This window comes from Anas platyrhynchos, chromosome 6 (genome assembly GCF_047663525.1).
Source record: "Anas platyrhynchos isolate ZD024472 breed Pekin duck chromosome 6, IASCAAS_PekinDuck_T2T, whole genome shotgun sequence".
Taxonomy (NCBI): Eukaryota; Metazoa; Chordata; class Aves; order Anseriformes; family Anatidae; genus Anas; species Anas platyrhynchos.
Window position 1 is genome coordinate 22,319,551 of NC_092592.1, and position 16,058 is coordinate 22,335,608.

A 16,058-nucleotide genomic window follows, 5' to 3' on the forward strand; every position below is an offset into this window, starting at 1 on the left:
TTAAAGGGTTAAACATTCTCTCGCTTAGTCGGCTTTAGTGAATGTAAAATGCAAGATAATAACATACACTGTATCTTGAACCAAAAATGTGCACAGCATAACAAAACCCCTGTGCTAACCGACCGGCACTATGAATAGACCCATTCCCACTGCTTGTTAATTCAAAATAAATCCTTTACTGAGATTTAAAGCAAAACAGACAACACTAAACACACCAAAAATATCATGACTTACCCTTTCGGAGACACTTGTTTTTCTTAAGATATTTGGCAGTAAAAAACGGCATGGCTGCAACACTAAGGTTTCAGCCAAAGCTGACCTTTTATTACCAAGTGCTAAGAGCAGAATGACTGGACCAAAGAGAGAAAGCAAATTATTATACCAGATCTTTAAAATGCTCAATGATGAGCAAGGGGAATTCAGAGTGGGATAAAGTATGTCAAGTTGCACGGTGGGGATTGCAGATATCTTTCTGCTCATTAGCACTGCTGTTCGAGTTATTTAAAGTGTGCTCGGGGGAAATGAGGACAATTTCCATGACAATATGTACAGTATCATATAAGGAGGAAGCATTTTTTCAGGCAGAACTTCTGCATTACTCAGCTGCTACAGCAACCAACAATACGTTGAGAAGGAAAAAGACACCATCAGGTTTGAATAACATAAAAAAAGATTTTATTAACCAGTTCTTGTCTAGAGAGAGGTTTACAGTTATACATTTTCCACATCACTTTACCAGGCTATCCCTGCATCTTGTTCCTATGCACTTCTGAAGAAAGGAAGCTTTGCTAAGCAGTTAAATAAATTATCAGGGGTTTCAATTCCAGTTAGTTACCCCAATACTCCTATGCCTCAGTTTCCCTGTCTTTCAGATGGGGTGACAATGCTACAATTTGCATTTGTAAAAACCTTTGAGGTTCTTGGGAAGTGGGTCCTAGGAGAAGAACAAGTGCTTAACCCCACTGCTTCACACTCTGTGATTACGGCTGCTTATGTTCCCTCATGCTGCTATAATGCTTTGAGGACCAAAGACCACCAAAATCTCTCTTGCCTTTTTTTTTTTTTTTTTCAGCCAGGATGATCCAATCTGGAAATTCTGTCTTATTCTTCTTGTTTCTGCTACCTCAACAGACAGTGTAAAGCAATTTGGTGCTGACTTCATATTCCTTTCTAACTGCATAAAGTTAGGATAGGACATTTAATGGCAACTACATTTACCCACGCTAGTGCTCCTCCCAGTCATCTGCCACTGCTTCACTCTACCGCCACGTATCGCCTGCCCAGGCACCCCTTCCACCCTCGCTCCTTGGAATAGGAAGGAACATGAAGGACAATTCCACAAATTGGGCCATGTAGTCTTGGGCACACTCATTTCTCTATGCCTCAGGTCTTCTTATGTGTAATGAACAGAAAATGGCACTTGCTTTTAGAAACTCAGGGACTTGTCATGGAAAATGTGTAAAAGCAAGCGATCTGTATTTCCATGGGTGTTTCAGCTCTTGGCTTTTACTGCTTCCAGTCTTTGGGGTACTGCCAAGTCACCATTGCACGGAGATGCAAGTAAACCAGTTGGCTGCCAGGGAGAATGTTTATAACCTCTTGCATGACTGGATTTGAAGTCAGCTTTCTAGACTAGCAAAGCAAATGATCTGAATGAAGCCAGTACTACTCTTACAAGAACAAATAACTCTATAATGAAAAGTATACAAGCTAGGAAGCTAGGGGTGCATGGCACCACACATAGATCTAATAGCAGGGCTTTTTTTTTTTTTTTCTTTTTTAGAAATATGAAAAACTTTACCATAGTTTAGCATTAATAAATCCTGTAATATTCAATACATGCCATTGTTACTGCATCTGTACCACCACACCAACCCAAATTCTCTCATCACATCACTGCCAGGTAACTGCCACATGTCACCTGCTGCTGCAGGCTGGGGGCTGGACATGGAGATGAACCTGGAATGGATTTTGGGGGGGCCAAGCTAGTTACTGTCCTGCTCTCGGAGGCAGCCCAATACCTTCTGCTCCAGAAGCTGGAATAATCTTGCATGCATTAATATACATAGACCTCCTGCTTGAGCTGGGAGTTGGGCCAGAGGACTTCTAGAAGTCCCTCCAGCCATAACCACTGTGATTCTGCCTGCTCCATCCATGATCAGGCAGCATTTAACCGAACATCTCTCCTCCAAAGACTGAAGGACACCGCAATGTGCAAGTAGGGAAGGAATCGGTCAAAGTCTGTCTATGCTGTATTTAATCTGGAAACGATGCCTGATCCTAATCTCATGTCATCCAAGAAGAGGATCTGACACAATTTTCTCTCTTACTAATGCAATTACAGCCATTCAAATCATTCCGCAGAATCTGAAGTCTGGAGGGTAGTGAGGCTTTCTGCCACTCTTCATTCCTTCAGAAGACCCAAACCAAAGATTTACGCTAGAATCTGGTTATTTTGAAGGAGAAACTCAGCAGTTTCCTCACAGAATTCATCCCTGAACCTCATGCTACTTCCTCCCACCGTCACTGTGCGGTATGTGGGAAAGAAGATCAAGCCCAAAAAGCCCTTGGAACATCCCCTTTCTCCTTCAGCTTCCTCTTTGCCAGACAACATGCTCCCCGGACAATGACAGGCTGGAGTTTCTGCTGAAGCAAGTGTGCCTTTTTCCTCACAGTAAATTTAAAATAAAAAAATACCCAGTAAAACCACAGCACCCCAAGGGAATTCCCTTCTCTGCCAGTTTAACACAGGGCAAATTTAGCCTAATGCAGTAATCCCTCCCAGCTGCCTATAAAACTGGCCCTTTTATGACCTCGCACAAAACCCTACTGCTTTCAGCTCCAGTACCCTACACATTATGCCTCACTTCCAGCTCTGCCCTTGGAGCTAGAAGCAGAGGTTGCCCTCCTGCTAGACTCACCATTTCCAGAGAGAACCCTGGGCTTACACAAACATTTCTCTCTAACCCAGGGCACCGAAACACAGGCTGTCTTCCACTCCCCACCTCCTGCTGCCGCAATCTCCTTTGGGGGATCCCAAGACCTTGCTTCTTCAAGACAGGGGAACTGTTTAGTCTTCATTCCCCCGGCATTACTCTGTTGCTCAGGCACAGCTTTCCTTAATCAGCTCTCCAAACAGAGATCACGACAATTTGTACCCTGACAAAAATCTGCAGATACTAGGAACAGACTGAATTGGATCCAAACCCTTAAATATATCATTCACGCAGCTTTCAGTCTGCTTCCTATAGTAACACTTTCAGAAAGGATTATATATAACTGGGACTGCATGAAATCTAAATATTTTTGTTATATACCAGCACTCCAAAAACACAGAGACCGACCGCATAGCACATGTAACACACGATCTCTGCTGTTAGCTGCAGGCTGCCTGCAGCCGAGAAAAGCACCTCAGACTCTTATCACTGCATTTTCTGTAACAAGTTTCAGTATCAGATTTCAAAATGCTTTACTAAGAAAGCCAGCATCATCCTCCCCATCTTACAAATAGGAACTGGAGAAAGGTATCATGACTTCTGCACAATGACCGCAAGACAAAAAAGGGGAGTAAGATGGAGGGAGATTTTTCTGAATGTGCAGAAGTGATCAGCATGTATGTTTTTAGGTTCCCTAACCCTGTAGCCCAAGAGGATTTCACCACCTTACAGGAACGGTGGAGTGACAGGCAACAGACATGAAAACTGCTGCTTTCTATTAAAGCAGTTAGTCAGGGCCGCATGTTGGAATTTTCCTCCGAGTTACAGCCTTGGGGGACTTTCTGCTGTTATTTCCCACCTGGGCAAAGTCAGCATGAAACCCAAAGAGAAAAAGGCGACAGGACTCTACCTTCCTGCTAAAACACATGCTACAGCTTATGTGGTAAGAGCACATGGCTCCCATCACCCTTGAAGGAGAGGAATGGCAGTGCCTGGTGGGGAAGGAGGTGCTGAGAGTGCAGCAGGTGCCCTCCAGCCCCCAGCACGATGGAGGAGCAGGGGCTCCCTCCCCGCTCTCCAAAACCAGGCTGGGGTTAGAAGGGGACCGAGCTTGGGGTCAGTGGACAGCCTGGCCTCACGCTGGGCAAAAGCTGCCATGCTGTGTGAGCCCTGGCACAGAAAGGAGACCAGATGACTGCAACATGGCTCAGTCCAGCCTGCTGCCATACCACGGGTTTCTGCTTTATCAGATGGCAAGAGCACACGCTCAGGGTGCCCATTTAAAAAGATTTCTCCTCGCCTCCCCAGCCACAAAGTGATCTGGGAGAAATTCCTGTCTGTTGCTGATCAGGCAGATAAAAGCTGCCTTTTCTCCTTTCAGCAGTTAAAAACAGCCTGCCCTGAAACAAGCAGGGTCATTTTAGTCTGTGGCCACATACATAAATTCTACCTACAGAACAAAGGAATCTCAGGTCAATTAAAAAGATCCTGTGGCTACAATATTCTTCTGGGAAGATGCCATCTCCATATGCTCATTACAGCCACATAAATCCCACCCCCTCACTTGCCTTGAGCAAGTAATTGTCTTTAAAAGCAAGCAAAATAATTATTTTTCCAACAGAGTTGTCATCATTAATTATGGCCAGGATAGCCAAGTAGGAGCTCATGCCTGGGCTTTTAAATGCTTGTAGCTAGTTAGCGTGCCTGTAACTTTACAGCTTTTTTTTGCAGTCTTAACATTAACATACTATGGCTTCATTAAATCAAGGCACTCACTGATGAGCTAAGCGATTCATTTGCAGAACACCAAGACTCTTCATGCTTATCTGTCCCACAGCAAGAATGGGTATTAAGGGCTGCACAGTTTATGCCTGCACTACGGGTACGTTCAGGCAGCTCTGGCTGTATCCCTAAAGTCATGTGTTTCAGTGAAGTAAGGATTTACAAACTGTGAAGGCTGCAATTTACAGGAATTTGCCAAAAGTCCACTGAGTTACAAGCATATCACTACTCTACTGCTCACCTTTGTAAAGCCCTGTGGCTACAGTTCATAAACATGTGATAGGAACTTCCTAAAGAGAAATAAAAATTAATGCAAACTTTTGGCTGGCTTCTGTACCTCTCACTGAGCCAAGTCTCCCCCTGAAGTTGATGGGAATTTCCCTGCATAAAGACCACAGAATTTGTCCTACCTTCCTCTTCTAGTTTAACGGATGAGAGGGAGAAGCAACAGACCCTGTTTTGCTAGGACATCTCTGTAGTTCTCCATTCTGCTTACCAGGGCATGTTAAGCTGAAGGCAGTGATGCGTTGAAAGGCCACTTGGTACACAAGATTATGATAGAGTGTGAAGTCCTCTGAAAGTTTCCAGAAGGCATTCTTTATCTTAATTCATTTTTAAATGACACTTCTCTCAAATAACGGTGACTTTTGTTTGTCAACCAGCCTGCACAGATCTGGTTTCTGAATCACTGCTACCCCAGGCATTCACAAATCTCAGGTCAGCTGACCAAAATCATGAGACTGGCTTCTAACCAACGGGACTTTCTCATTATTATTTATCTTTTATTTTCTAAGCCTATACAGATCCTACTCAGCAGCTTTAAAATAAAGCCACAAGTTGTTAAAAAAAAATAAAAAATAAAAAACACCTTTCTATTAATGAAAGCAGCAAGTTTGACATAGTCACGGTATTCAGAATTAGGGTTTGTAAGGGAAGCACATGCACAATAAGACACAGCATATGAATTCAGGCTTAAGTATTTCTTCCACCTGAGCAAGCAGCCTGTCTTTACGACCTTTGTAAAGCCAAAGCTCAAAGTAGGTAGATCCAGATTTTCTGAACAGTCCAGAGCCATCATTTTGCTTCAGGATCCCTTGTAAATATGCTCAAGAATCTTTGCTCTCCCTCCTCAGGATCTCCACCTGCATCAGTCCAGCCCAAGTCTAAGCCACAGCAAAATACAGCCATCCTTCAGCTATGTCATCTCCACCTGCTGCTAGGATTTTTGAGAGCAAGTCTCATTTTCCTCTGAAGTGCAGTAACCTGTATCCCTACGTGATTGCTCCTATGGAATTTGAGAAACATATGCTCGGGGGGGACACAGACAGACTAGCAGCTCTATAGTTTACGCTGTGTCCTTACAGCAAAGGTCCTTATATCACCTAGTGTGGTTCCGACAACTGACGGCAGGTCAGCACACTGCAGAGAAGTGCCATACATTTGCAATAAAAATTTTGCATATAGATAGGAGGGCAATTTGAAATGACCTTGAATATCCTGCAGAAAGACACACTTTTGCATGGGGACATGATCTGAACACCAGGGACATTTTGACTTTCTCTTAAAAGTCTGCTGCTGCTTTAACATGGACTTGAGGGGCCAGGGAGCCACTGTTCCCATGGGGAAAGAAGACTGCACCTTGGTCACAGTGCAGGCCCAAGGAAAACCCCACAGACTTGTTACATTTTGCTTAGTTCACTTTGGAAGTGGAATACATGAAATTATGTAGGTGCCTAAAACAAAATGAGGACATAAATACATCTATGGCACTAGCAAAGAATGGCTCAAAATGGAACTGATTTAGCAACGTACTTTTGGCGGTGGAACTGAGTACAAAGCACAGTTTTAGTGACACACTAGGTAAAAGAGGACTGGATAATCACTGTAAACCTGTAAGCATTAAGAGAGCAGGGAAGAAGCCTTTGCTTACATCTTCAGCACAGGAAATATGTGCAATCCCACTCCCAGTCCTCTTGTGTTTAGCACAGCCATCTCTACTCTCAGCCCCAATCAGGCTAACGAAAACAAAAAGGACAGGGATATGGGAGCTGAACAAAAAGACTACATGTGCAACATAAGCTAGCAGCACAGGTTCTGTGGGGATAGCTTCATCCTGCTGCTCCACAGCCACAAACCCCTGAGAATAACCCTCCAGTACCGTGCAGCCTCACTGCATCCTCCAGCACTGCTGGTTACCGGGAGTCAGAACCTTTCCCCATGTGTGCAATCAAGAGGATGAAAGCCCCAGGCAGCAGTTAAGATAAAAGTTTTTTTTTTTTTTTTCTCCTCTCCCTGAAGTGAGCTGTGATTTTCATCCCCATTGCACAATTGCCACTCCACAGTCCCTCAAGCATACATAATGCAACACAGTGATGCCAGCCTCACCATGCAAACCACCCCAGGCTTTTATAGGAGCAAGGGAAAAGACAGGAATAAATAGTAAAATGCAAATCAACCACATACTGAATTTCAAAGCTGCCTTTAATTACAATTTCTTCCTGTTTCCCCGGGTGTTGTAAGAACTGCTCTAAGCGAGCCACCCTGGTAAACAGAGTTGTGATCATCTTGTTAAGCTCATTCAAGTACTTTGTGTTTTCCTTGACAATTCAATGTCTTCAAAGCTGAAATCTAGGCTACAGCCAGACTGAAGCATCAAGGTACCAACAATGCCTTCAGTGTTTGTATTTTCCCATCCCTCCACCAGGCAGGAGACTGAGACTGAACTTCTCCCTTTCATGTAAAAGCATGAGGAAACCAAAGCGCAGGCTCCCCGCCTACCCAAGGATATGCCTTCCTTAAGGGCTACACCACTGCTCTCCTGTGACCTGCATCCCTCCAGCGCTGAGCCTAGGTCAGGACCCTTTCTGTTCAGATGATTCTTCCTCAGAGCAGTGACCCAACAGTCCCTTTCTCTCCACCAGAGCTGACAGCAGGATAACACTCTCTCTTTGGAGCAGACAATGACAATAGTAATTGTCCCGACTAGAATACAAACTCTTTTGGTCAAACAAAAGCTGCCTTTACTTCAAGGTGCAGCAGAGGAAATAAATACAGTCATGATACTGGGCCAGATTCTCAGCAAGTAGAAGTCAATCAGCTCTAATGAGGTCAGTAATGCCTAATTTATCCTCAGCTGAGGATCTGGCCCCATTTCTTTCCTGTACATAACCACAGCTGATGGCATTAGGCCCATTAGCTGGAATCCAGGGCTCTATTTCCACCAGGAGCATTCCCAGGAATGATGGAGGGTGTCAGCACAGACTGAAGAAGCACCCACTCTAGTATGCCTACAGCTTAGATTCACAAAGCTGCAGACCTACCTCCACAACTTATCCCATAGTTCACACTAAGCAAAAATTTCCTGTGACACCAGATAACTGATACCTAACAGCAGGCAGTTTCTGTAAGACAGCTGTATTGACCAGAGACCACCTCTGTTTTCACCCTTGTCCAGTCCTTGTCCAGAGTACTGTAATGTAACAGCGAGCTTCAGACTGGTTGAAGCAGAGTAATTTAACTGGACTGCTTCCCATAGAGCATCTCCACAACAGAACAGAGCCAGAAGAAATTATAGCTTTACTACAGGAGGTGAGGGTATTTCAAGGAGGTTGGAACTGTTTCTCTATTTCTGTGCAGATGGGTTTGACAAAAAAAAAAAGTCTAAAATATTATATTTTGCATAAATTTGAACTTTATTTTTGCTAATATATGTTTCTCATCTAAAAGCTAGTGTACAGCAAAATAAAAGCTTAAACAAAAGTAGTAAGTATAAAGCTAAATGAAAAACATTTGGTTTACAAGTCAGCAAACTGTCTTGGGATGACCCAGAATGACTTTTTTGTTGTTTCTTTGCTGAAAAATAATATCAACTTCTCTAATTTTCCCTAGAAAGCCTAAACCAATATCTTTTCCCAAATTTCCTCCCCCAAGATTATTATTTTCCTAGAAGAAAAATTTAGGGAAGACAAAAAAATTAAAAGATTTTTTTTTTCCCCTCAATGGTCTCTGGATCACACCTTAAGAGTTCCATTCTGTTCAGGAAAGACCCTGCAGCTGACAGTGCTAAAGGTGCTCTGACAGCTCCTTTCCCACTGGAGTATGAGATGGAGAGCAGGAGATATTTGGAGTCTGTGCTCTGAACTGCTTTGATCCATCAACACCTACCAGCTGAACCCTCCACACTGCTAGCCACACTGATAAGGACTGTCAGCATCTTGGTCAGTCCTCTAGTGCAGACAGGTCCATAGGTGTGACAAGTCCAAGTTAGCATTACTTTGCTTTATTCATTCATCCCTAGGCAGTGAAAGTCTTTTCACTTTTCATGTTGAATATGCTAAATGAAAAGCTTGATTTACTACATGTGAATTCACCATCATTTTGCTTTAAACTGCATTCAACTCCTCCAACCTCTCTCTCCCATTGCATGGCAGAAAACCATACCCATATACCTGGAGCCAATGCACTCAGGATCGCTTGGGAAGCCAGGACTTGTGATGTTAACTCTGAAACCCACCAGTGCTGACATAAATATCCTCATCTAACAGATTAAGATGATTTGTATGCAAGTGATTAGCAACAAACATCCAGGTATCACGTTTAGCCACCCTATCACCCACAAGCAGCAGTGGCAGCACGATAAATATCAACCTCAGAGCAGGGACAACTATTCCCTACAGCTGCCAAAAATGATGATTTTCTACCCTCTTCATTTAGATTCTTTGCATTGCCATTTCTTCCCCATTTCTCCAGTATAAGTATACAGCAAGGTTTCAGAGTGCAGCGCTAGGATGTCTGCATCTTCAGTCCTGCCACTCATGGCCCTGAGCCATAGCTGGCTATTTTTAGGAGCTCTAAACATGCTGCTGCAGCCAAAGTGTGAGAACACTTTCTGAAGTCTTCTTGTCTCCTTAGATCTTTTTTTGTCACTAGAATGACAATGAGTAGTACACTAGCTGAGAATGCTTCAGACTTCCTATTTTGATGCTGTAAAGCAGCTGACAGTATAAAACACACACCGTGCTGCACCACCAATCCACTACATGTGGTCACAGAACCATTATGGAAGCCACATCTGCTGTTCCTGAAACTGTCCACTGCACTGACATGAAAGGAGTGGGGAACGATGGCTCTGGATCAGAACATCAAACTTAAGCAACCAGGTAACTAACACACTGAGAAAGAGAGCTGGGGTTAAAATTGACATTGCCCAACTTTTCTGTCTCCAACCCTGTTGCTTAAATGAAAGCATTTTGAGTTACTGTTGTGCTGGAAACACTGCTTCCTTGTGGCTGCCTGCCCTGCCTTAGCCACTGCAAGACTCCTTTCAGTTGCCCATAACTTTGCCAAAAACCTACCTGTGTGCAGAGGGCTGCCTATGTCTCCCAGCTGGCTGGCTAGCCCTGGGCAGCAAGGACTGCCTCACCTGGGAAAGATCTAGGATCTGCCATTCCCACCCAGTCCTGATAGCTGCCCAAATTGTTCTGCCCTGGTGTGACGGAGTTAAGTGTGGAGAGCCTGGCTGGGTCAGACAGGTAGCAGAGATGGAGAGAGCAGACCACCTCTGCAACCCATCCTTTGGAGATGGCAACCAGAGCAGGAAATTGAGCCTTCTCACCTGCCACTCCTCTCAACCAGCTCTCAGGTCTCTCCTGCTGTCTTCTAAAGCACCAACAACTTTTTCCTCAGCATTTTTCTCTACAGCTATTCCCACAAGTGAATTCTCAAGGCCTGTGGCCAATTCGCAGTCTGGGAAGGCTGAGAGATCTGCTTAGTGTATGGCCCACTCCAGGGCCCCACTAAACCCGGCTGAAGGTGCCGGTTGGGCCTTCCCGACCTAGCATAATGCTGGCACAATAACTGGATTCCCCCATTTTGCCGTGATGACCCACGCACATAACACTACGTTTGTTGTATAGACCCTGCACTAACCCTGCTATAAAAGAGAATCTTTGGTTGGCAGTTCCTCTGAACACTGGGATCAAGCTTACATTCCCATTAAGTACAAAATCTCGAGCTAATTATAAAGCTTAACATCATCACCATCTGTATTTTTACAAGCAGGCACAAAAGGAAAGAGGAATAATCCATGCCATTACTGGCCTGAGACAGACCCTTGATCCAAGCAGAAATATAAATAGTAGGAAGAGGACTAATCACTACTCAACAGGAGATGGGAAACATTTCAGAGGCAGTGTTGGCTTACAAAGGGCAAAGCACTCCAGACAAAACAGACTGGTTTGCTACACGGAGACTGGAAAATAAGCAGAGGGGAAAAAAAACATAGCAGGAACAACATGCTTGGAGCTCACTTGAGTACCATATCCCACAGCTCCTAAATTCCTTATAGCAGTAACTCACATCGTCTGCAAAACAAACTGTCACGGGGCTCCAAACTACCAGAAAGGCTCATTGAAAAGGTTCACCTGGCCCAGAACACTGCGCTAGAGCAGCCCTGTGCAGAGCCAGCGGCAGAGCAAGAGGGGCTGACGGGCTGCCCAGCTCTGCACTCTGCTGGAACCCAGCTTCGTTCCCTTGCTGTAGCTCCCCACACGCGAAATGGAGAAGATGACAACTTCCTATTTCTGTCTTGCTTAATATGGCAGAGGTTCCACATCAATTAATGCTGGCTCTGTAAGCTACAGAATCACTTAAAAAGGCATGACTGAGCTAGATCAGGCATGGACACAATCACATTTCTGTCAAATGAGCGAGAGCAGAGTAGAGTTTACATCAGCTTTAAGCCAGCTGCAAGACACAAGATGCCGAATCCAATATAAATTTGGAATGATATAAGCAGGCCATATTGGTGTTAAAATAAGGCTTGCAGGTTTAAAACCTTCAGGGACAGAGGAGGACAAAGGGGGGTGTTTTGGTGGTGTTGTTAGTAGTTTTTTTGATAAGTTTGAACCATCAGAACAGCGCCTGTATCATATGGCTACATCCTTGATACTAGCAGCTCTAAAATTATATTAAATTCTTGAAACAGCCTCAGACTCTCAGCTCTTTTGTACACATTAAGTCTCTCTTCACAGTACATGCAGGAAGACGTTCTAGTACAGCTGTGCTTCTGGTGTCATACCTACATTTGTTTTTGCATTAAGGTCTACTCCATTTAGAATCATCCATCATTTCTCTCTCCCTAGAGAATACACCTTGTAATGTTTTATTTAGTGTTCAGGTAATATCTTTATAAAGATTGGTAAGTAGAAAAGCATTAAGAGCATGTGAAGATGGTCACAGTGCTGCAAGCTGCAGTGACAGAAGCAGAACAAAGAATGCTAGATTGGTTACAAAGACAGAAATAGCCACGGGAGATATGCACAGCCCATTAAAAACAACGTATTATGTGAAAACAATGCATACGTTATGGAAAAATGAATCCTGGCAACAATAAGAGATGACAGAGAATGGCTAATTAGGAAGGAATTTGTATGTGATAAAAGCAGTAAAGAAAGTACTATTTAGGCTGCAAAATAGTAGACCTCACAGCATCAACCCTCTCCCAACACGTTACACGTGAACCTGCATGCTGCCACACAGCTACATGCTGTATGCCCAGCTCAACACCTTCCCAGACTTATGGCCAGGACTCTTTCCTTGCCATTTGTGTCTGAAACAAATGATTTTTGTTATATTTCAAGACGACTGATTTCTATGAAAAACAGATGTCTGTTGAAGTTTGTTTTCAACAGAATTATCAGCTGACTAGGACTGGAGATCCATGACCCTCCCCCCTGCAGGGGGTATGGGCTGGACACAGAGCTACCAACAAAAGGAGAAGCTGTGATGTGCTGGGCAGAACAGGGACACAGCACTCCCCTGGCCTTAATCCTGTCCCCAAACTCAACACATCACCGTCATACAGGCAGCGATTCAATGCCCCACCACTCAACCTCATTGCCTCAGCCCTGTTTCCTTTTTTCCGACAAGGATTTCAAAAAAAAGCATATAAGGAAAAGAAGGCAGGCTCTTATAGTGTTCTGATCATTACTAAAAGGAATTGCATCTTGCCCAGCTACTGGAACCTTCCCCAGGGCTCAGTAGTGGTTTTCTTGGTGTTTTGCAAGAAGGAAAAAAAAAAAAAAAGACTGAAAATAGCAATAGCCAGTGCTCAGCAGATGTGAAGCTTAAAGAAGAGTCAAGCCTGGCTTGCTTTCACAACAGGAGCACAGATCATTTGAGTGGCGACACTGGTCACAACTCTACAGGTAACTGCGAGACCCATTCTGTGGTGAAAGTACGGGCTGAATCTTTGTTACATATGGGAAAATGTAACATCTCATCTTTAAGCTTAGAGCCTTCTAGCTTGGACACTATAAACGTTCTGATAATTGGCTAAGTGAATCTAATTTTTTCTTCAAAAGATAATCAATACGGCTTGGTCCCTTAAGAAAAAACCTGTTTCCATACTTGTTTTCCTTTTGACAGATTTCCTATAACAAGCTCCACATAATCTTTTGAATGCCACCTACAAAAAAAGCAATTTTACCATGAAAGCATTACTGGCTGTTCTGTTATTATACAGCATATATGCAGGCTAACATAAAGCAGCTGGGTAAGGCTACCTTTAGTTCCTGCAAGATTTCTCCCATCACGAGCAACTGGGGTTGCATTTTGGGCTTACACAAAATGCAGCACCACAGGAAACCAACTGAACAGACCGATTATGATTCAATGTGGAATCCATCTTTTCCCCAGCTCTGACTCCCTTCCCACTTTCAGATGCCTCCCCTACCTCCCATCTTCTCTCTGCCTGCTGGGAGCCCCTGCTGGAAGCCACAACAACAGTTTCTTGCCTCTATAGCCTCTCCAGTTGGATTGGTATTATTAGCAGAGAGGCACAGATACTTCCTAATCAACTTTATTAAAACAGTTCATTACAACATGTACACACCACTTGCATGTTTATGACAGAAAAGGAACCTCTAAGGCTCAATTCCTACAATATTAGCAAATTAACGTGGCTCAATAAACAAATCTGTTTGTCTTAGTGAAAAGCGAGACTCTCTCTTGGGTCACCATTAAAGAGACTGACTCACCTTCTTCCTGCTGGCTTAAGTCTACCTCTACTCCAGCCTCCTGTTCTATCAGCCTTACTACTACTTGCCTCATTGCTTGTGAGTAGATCCTGCTTTCATAATATCATTGTACAGTAGAGAATTCAGCATCCATCACTACTGACATCTATGGCTTTGCTGAATAAGGATTTTTTCCTTCTATTTACCTCAAAACTTTATTTCATAGCATTTGTCCCAAACTGTCTTGGCAGCCATTATGTCTATCTCAGTGAAAATCCCTATAGTCAATTCCTTTCATCCCTGTCCCTTACATGTCAATTTTTAACTCTATAAGGAAATACATCTCAGTTTTAAGAGCTGTGTTGATCGATGTACTCCACTGAGCCAGGACAGAGCGCTTCTTCTAAGAGACACAACTTATCTGTTGGGAGGCCAGTGCGAAGCACGCTCTGCTTGCTGTCTGGATGGACAACAGTTCTGCCTTGTCACACCCACAGGCCATCGCCATCGCAGAAACTAATGAGGCAGTTAACATTTCTGCCCAAATAGCTCTAAAACTGAATCTCTTCTTAAGTTACAAATAGCAGGAAGTCCCTGGATCTTCTCAAAAGCTATTTAAAATATATATGGATGAATGCTAATATTTGTTGAGAAGTAAATAGATTCTTTCATCCTAATGTCTCTTTCATACTTGGATACTTTCAGGGTAGCTGGCAAGCCTAACAAAACTTTCCATTCTCCTAGGTGTGGCTTTTCTTTGCCTGAATTGGCAAAGAAAATCTGCTTTATAACGTGAGCAGCCAAGTACAGGAATTGTGGATAGCCAAGAAGCAACAAGGTTGCCTCTGCTAAATTGCATGGTCAGCTTTAGGAGCTGGCAATTCAGGGTGTCAAGACAGCCCTCAGCAGAAAGCATGAACACACAGCTCATTACAGAGGGTGCACAATGGATCCACAGGCTTCAGGCCCCTCCATCCTTCTCGAGTTCATCTTTTAACGTCATCTATACAGGTTTGCTAGCAGTAGACAAAACATAACAGGAACAGCCTCTGAATGATGTAGGCAACCACATCCATAGATGTCATTCACCTGTGTACTGTAGCCAGCAGTTTTCAAAGATTTGCAAGCATGCAGGGTCAGAGAAACAGATCCAAGGCATATCAAGAGATAGTTTTATTTTTTTTCCTCAGAACAATCCCTTCCAATCCCCAAAACCACTTTGGATCAGCAAAAATCCCTTTGCCTTAGTCTGGAATTTGTCCTTTACAGGTGAAAAAAATAAATCACCCATACAATTTCTGCCCACTCCAAGAGATACAGAAAACATTCCAAAATGAAATTGTCTCCCCTGATCTTTTAACGCAAATTTTCCTAACTTGCAGCAATCCACTAAGTAATTTCAGTCTTTACAGTTCCTTCCCATAACTTGAGTTTTTTATTTGCCAAACATATACACATCCAACTCTAATGATAGATGTTCTTTTTGATGACAAAAAGACATGTGAAGACATGGGTGCACAGCAAGAAATCTTAGCAATGGCACTTGGCTTGCCCAGCTCCCAACTCTCATACTCAAAGGGATACCTACTCTGAAAAGAACAGCAATTACTTGTGCAGAGCACTTCAAATTGAGACTCCCCCAAAAAAACAGCTTGAGTCATCTCATTCACTAACCAACTCTGAAAACACTCTCGTTGCAAGCGAGTCCCTAAAAGCTCCTCAGTAATGTGGGGCAGCATTGGGATTAAAACCTGGCAGGGAGCTTTCTCCTGGAGTCAGCAGCCTAACCCTTCTATACACCCCAGCTTCCTTGCTTCCATCTCAGCTGTCTCATGATCCTCAAGCACTGGAAGCAGAGTGGGAATAGCTGAAAGAGAATGAAAAATAAACTAAGTGATCTCTATTAATAACAGCTGAGGGGAATGAATGAGACAGACCAGGTCAGGGCCAGGAGAGTGAGAAAGGGCAGGCTGGGCCTTGGCATGCCAACAAGGGCTTAACGTTCTGAGAAAGAAACTTGGAATTAAATACACTTTAAAAATAAACCCCAGTCATTTCTGAATTTCTCTCATGGCTGCAGTTGCAGTGCTGAACCTCTGCCCACAGCAATATATCTGGCTTTCAGCCAAAGGTTTCAAAGTCACTGATCTTTTTTTCCCCTCCTCCCTAGCTGTACATAATTTTTATGCATTCCCACAGCTGTGAAAGAAATGATAGCTAGGAGGAAGCAGTGCTTGGGCACCCAGGGACTGCTCTCTCACATCTGCTCACAGCTGGAATTCCTCATAGGTTTTGGCAGAATCCCTTGCTATTGCTGTGGCTG

The 16,058-nt window shown here is 43.6% G+C and overlaps 1 protein-coding gene across 14 annotated transcripts in view; it reads right to left on the minus strand.

Annotated features, from left to right (window-relative positions):
• ARHGAP22 (Rho GTPase activating protein 22) overlaps positions 1-16,058 on the minus strand; it is a 146,481-nt gene that overhangs the window by 62,492 nt on the left and 67,931 nt on the right. The window contains exon 1 of one of the 14 annotated variants that reach the window (XM_072039567.1): positions 235-457. The exons of the other annotated variants lie outside the window; for them this stretch is intronic. Within the exon in view, the coding sequence (XP_071895668.1) occupies positions 235-286 (52 nt within the window). The 5' untranslated portion in view covers positions 287-457. Of the gene's footprint in view, positions 1-234; positions 458-16,058 lie in introns of those variants that run through there. 14 annotated transcript variants of the gene reach the window in all.